Source organism: Macadamia integrifolia, chromosome 4 (genome assembly GCF_013358625.1).
Source record: "Macadamia integrifolia cultivar HAES 741 chromosome 4, SCU_Mint_v3, whole genome shotgun sequence".
NCBI lineage: Eukaryota > Viridiplantae > Streptophyta > Magnoliopsida > Proteales > Proteaceae > Macadamia > Macadamia integrifolia.
In genome coordinates, this window is record NC_056560.1 from 32,374,760 (window position 1) to 32,379,302 (window position 4,543).

General features: G+C 38.4%; 1 protein-coding gene across 1 annotated transcript; it reads left to right on the forward strand.

The window, feature by feature from the left end:
- Positions 1-1,429: 1,429 nt before the first annotated feature.
- LOC122076302 (stearoyl-[acyl-carrier-protein] 9-desaturase 6, chloroplastic-like) lies at positions 1,430-4,304 on the forward strand. The gene is made up of 2 exons (XM_042641618.1): positions 1,430-2,082; positions 3,591-4,304. Exons 1-2 carry the CDS (start codon positions 1,465-1,467, stop codon positions 4,155-4,157), a joined length of 1,185 nt encoding a protein of 394 aa, XP_042497552.1. The 5' UTR covers positions 1,430-1,464; the 3' UTR covers positions 4,158-4,304.
- Positions 4,305-4,543: the final 239 nt, after the last annotated feature.

A 4,543-nucleotide genomic window follows, 5' to 3' on the forward strand; every position in this document is an offset into this window, starting at 1 on the left:
GATAATTTATATTCATCTAGAAATTTCAAGATGTAACCTTGTATTCTCTCTTTTTTTTTTTTTCATATATTTTGTTCTGATCTTTTAGCAAAAACAAAATGAAAGGGTGATAAATAAAACTGAAGGCCCAGATTAGTTATATGAATACTTCACTTGGTTAAACACTAACTCCCCATGTTGTTTGTGCCGGCATTGGACTTACTTGACGTTTAACACATATACCAAATTGATAATGTAAGAATTCCATCAAAACCTATGAGTTAGTATCAATTTATTTTTAATACAGTATAAATAAACCGTAATAACAAAAATATTGTGTTTTTAAGAAATTTGCCTAAACAAGATTATTTGAGATGAATTTCTAGCTCAATGACAAGTAATTAGGCAATTGAATTCTAATATAAATACAGGAAAGGTTGTTAATGCACCATAAACCCTTATCTCCCATCCAATTATTATGTAGTGTATGACCACACAAAAATTCTTTTGCTTTGTGTTAAATAAAAATTACAAAAAATTTTCATTTTAATTTGATTTAATTTAACTTCTGATCTTCTTTTTATTTCCCTTGAAAAAACAAAAGACTACATGACAACATGACAGCATGCCTAATCTGTCTTATAGTCTTACTCATCCATCACGTGTTTCACAAAAGGTTCACATGCTAAGCATGCCAATTCTGACTTTTCTGTTCTTCCATTAAATAGGCTGACCAAATATGCACAGTATTTGCCCGACAATTATTTGGTTTATTTATAAGTCAACTATATGTACGTTGTGAAGAATAATCCTATGTTTTTCTCATCTTTGTTTTTTCTTATTTTACTATCTGCAGAACGCGATATGTAGATAACTTTAAGATCAACGCATCGGATATAATAATTCTCACTCAATCTTGACTGTTGGTCTCCTAATTGTCCACGTGTCGTGTTCTGTAGATAGCAAAACAAGAAAAAACATGAATGAAAAAAACAGAGGATTTTGATCCATACGTTGTTGGCCACCCTACCCTGTAATATTTTACTTTAAATGAGAAAACACCAAACCGTATAATAAATCTGGGAGAGAGACTGGCACGGTGAAGTCTTATATTAATAGCAACGTACGTTTATGGCTTTTGATTCATATTGAATTCATATCATTAAATAAGGAGATGGATAACTCATTGGCAAAGACCGACACCCTACAATTAAGTTCTGAATGATTTCAATTTAACCTTAGGGCCAACCTATACAAAAAGGAAAATAAATATAAAAGGAGAATATGGTCATTTCCTTGATGACAAAATTGGTAGACTGGTATTATGAAATAAAGATTTCAAATGGCAAAATCTGTAATTTACCATAAAACCGTGGTTGAATATTACCTTAGAATCTTATAAATAGAGGCTCCTCCCTCCCTCCCTAATATCTCTCCCAAACTGTATACACACACATTCCAAGCAAACAAACTCTCCACGGGAAAATGCAGCAAGCACTGACCTTTAGCAATGCACAGCACTTCTCCATCCCCAGAGGAAACGGCCGGAATCTATCGCATCATCATGTAAGAACCCCGGCAACCGCTTCCAAATTCCGGCGAAAATCAGTCACAACTATGGCATCACCACCACGCTCATGTGAGATAGTAACACACTCGATGCCACCGGAGAAGATAGAGGTGTTCAAATCGCTTGATAAGTGGGCCACAGAAATCATCCTACCGATGCTAAAGCCAGTAGAGCAATCTTGGCAGCCACATGATTTCTTGCCTGACTCCACACAGCCGTCCGATTTATTCATGGACCAAGTCAGGGCCCTACGTGAACAAACCTCTGGATTGCCTGACGATTACTTGGTGGCACTGGTCGGTGACATGATCACTGAAGAGGCGCTGCCCACATACATGTCCATGCTGAACCGGTTTGATGGGGTTGAGGATGAGACCGGGGCGAGCTCAGACCCTTGGTCTGTTTGGACCCGGTGTTGGACCGCTGAAGAGAACCGCCACGGGGATCTGCTCAAGACGTACCTTTACTTGTCTGGACGCGTCAACATGCCTACGATCGAGCGCACTATTCAGTACCTCATCGGTGCCGGCATGGTAAATTCCGAGCGTTCCCACAAAGAAAACCTAAAAGGGTATTTCTGAATTCAAAGGGGAGAAGTGAATTATTTAATTTATTTGGCTGTGTGCATATAGCAGGAAAGTTGCAGCCCTAGGGTGGCAGCAAAATATTTCTTTGTGTAACACATGTTGCACAATCTGCACATAGCCCCGTCCATTAAGGAGCTTCGATTAGGTCCTTGTATGAGAATTATTCTCGTAGTGTTTGATCCATACATGAAATTCACTCAATGTGAAAACTTGTCGTAAGAAAAGAGAAAACAAGTGGATCCATATGTGGATCAAGCACCGTACAATAATGGTTCTCGTACAAAGACCTGACTGGACTTCTGTTAAGAATTTTTTCGCTTTTCGGTCAAATCTGTTGAAGGGCCATAAGCCACTATGGGTTGGTTTCCAAAGACTCCCAACTCAAGGAAGGGCGGCCATGGGGTGGGTTTTGCCGCCGGGGGGGGGGGGGGGAGTCAAACAGACGAACCTCTGCTTTGGACTTAGTCCAACATTTTATGCAAAAGATATCCACCATCACCCCAAGGGGTACTTCCCCGTCCATTAAGAACTTGGGTACCCATGATTAAGGGCCCGTTTGATAACGTTTTTTCCGTTTCTGTTTCAAGAAACGGCAGAAACATAAATTTCCATTTTTAGAAATAGAAACGGAATTGAAGGTGTTTGATAAGTCATGTTTTTAAAAGTCGATGGTAACCAGTGAAATAATTGCCACAAGTCGTTTCCAGAAACGGAAAAACAAGTTGAACTTGTTTCGCCTGGGTCGTTTCTTGAACCATAAATAAGTAAAAATTTCTATTTCTATTTCTAAAAATAAGTGAAACGAAGCAGTTTTATCAAACGTTTTTTGCTCCGTTTCTGCTGTTTCTGGAAACAGAAACGGTAGAAACATAAATTTTCGTTTTTAGAAACAGAAACGGAATTGAAGGTGTTTGATAAGTCATGTTTTTAGAAGTCGATAGTAACCAATGAAAGAATGGCCACAAGTCGTTTCTAGAAACGGCGAAACAAGTTCCTAAGTCGTTTCTTGAATCATAAATAAGTAAAAATTTCTATTTCTATTTCTGAAAATAAGTGAAACGGAACAGTTTTATCAAACGCATTTTACTCCGTTTCTGCTGTTTCTGGAAACAGAAATGGCAGAAACGCGTTTCTTGAAACGTTATCAAACGGGCCCTAAGTCCGAAGGAGAGGTTCAAATAGTTGTCTAAAAATATATTTTTAAGAACACTACCAGCAGGTTGTGTGGTTCTTACACCAGATGAGGGAGTCCACAAGGTTATCAATAGGAGGTAGGTATTTTATATTTGGAAAATTTCCCTAGGTAAAGCCATCATTTCACCCTCTTTGTCTAGGAAAAGGGGCCAGACATCCATGTAGCGTTCTTTTGACCTAAGTTTTTATAAGTTTATTGACTTGTAGTCTCCTTTTATACCCCTTTAGATGCCCCAACTTATATATGCTTACATATGCAGGACACTGGACTAGAAAACAACCCATACTTGGGATTTGTCTACACATCATTCCAAGAGAGAGCAACATTCGTATCACATGGCAACACAGCCCGTTTAGCGAAGGAGCATGGTGATCTAGCACTCGCACGCATATGCGGTATTATAGCATCAGACGAGAAGCGCCATGAGAATGCTTATATCAAGATAGTGGAGAAGCTACTAGAGGTGGATCCCACAGACACCATGTTGGCCATCTCTGATATGATGCACAAGAACATCACTATGCCTGCCCACTTGATGTACGATGGTCAGGACCCGCATTTATTCCATCACTTCTCTGCTGTTGCACAAAGACTCGGTGTATACACAGCCAAGGACTATGCAGATATATTGGACTTCTTAGTTGGGAGATGGAATCTAGAGAAGATAGAGGGCCTGAGCAGATCTGGACACCAAGCACAGGATTTTGTTTGTGGGTTGGCACCCAGGCTAAGGAAGCTACAAGAAAGAGCTGATAAGAGGGCCCAGAAGATGCAACCACAAAGTGTAAGGTTTAGCTGGATATTCAACAAGGAGGTTACTTTATAAGATGGGAGATTCACTAAGGCAGTGGAGAAAGGAGATACTCCACAAGTTTTTTATAATAGAAATAGAGGAAGTAGTATATGCTTATAGGTCAAAATTGCAAGGGCTTAGTTATCCAACCTAGGTGCTTGAAGTTGTTTATATAAAAATATGTACAAGTAACTGTAACTATTAAGGCTATGTTTCGTATATATTTTAGAAATTGAATTTTAGGTCTAGAACACATTCTAAAGTGAGAAAATAAAGAAGAATTTGGTTTCAGAATGCATTCTAATTTTAGATTCAAAATCTATTCTGAATGCATAGCAAACATAACCTAATACTTTGTATGGTTCCATATATATCTGTTAATTTCCCCAACTCCTTTTTCTAATAATTTATATTTTTAT

What these genes read in the sequence shown, in the direction of transcription:
- LOC122076302 (XM_042641618.1), top strand. Translation starts at nt 1,465, where the DNA reads ATGCAGCAAGCACTGACCTTTAGCAATGCACAGCACTTCTCCATCCCC. An exon ending in ACCTCATCGGTGCCGGCATG is followed by an intron (nt 2,083 to 3,590) that starts GTAAATTCCGAG and finishes TTACATATGCAG; the next exon opens with GACACTGGACTAGAAAACAA.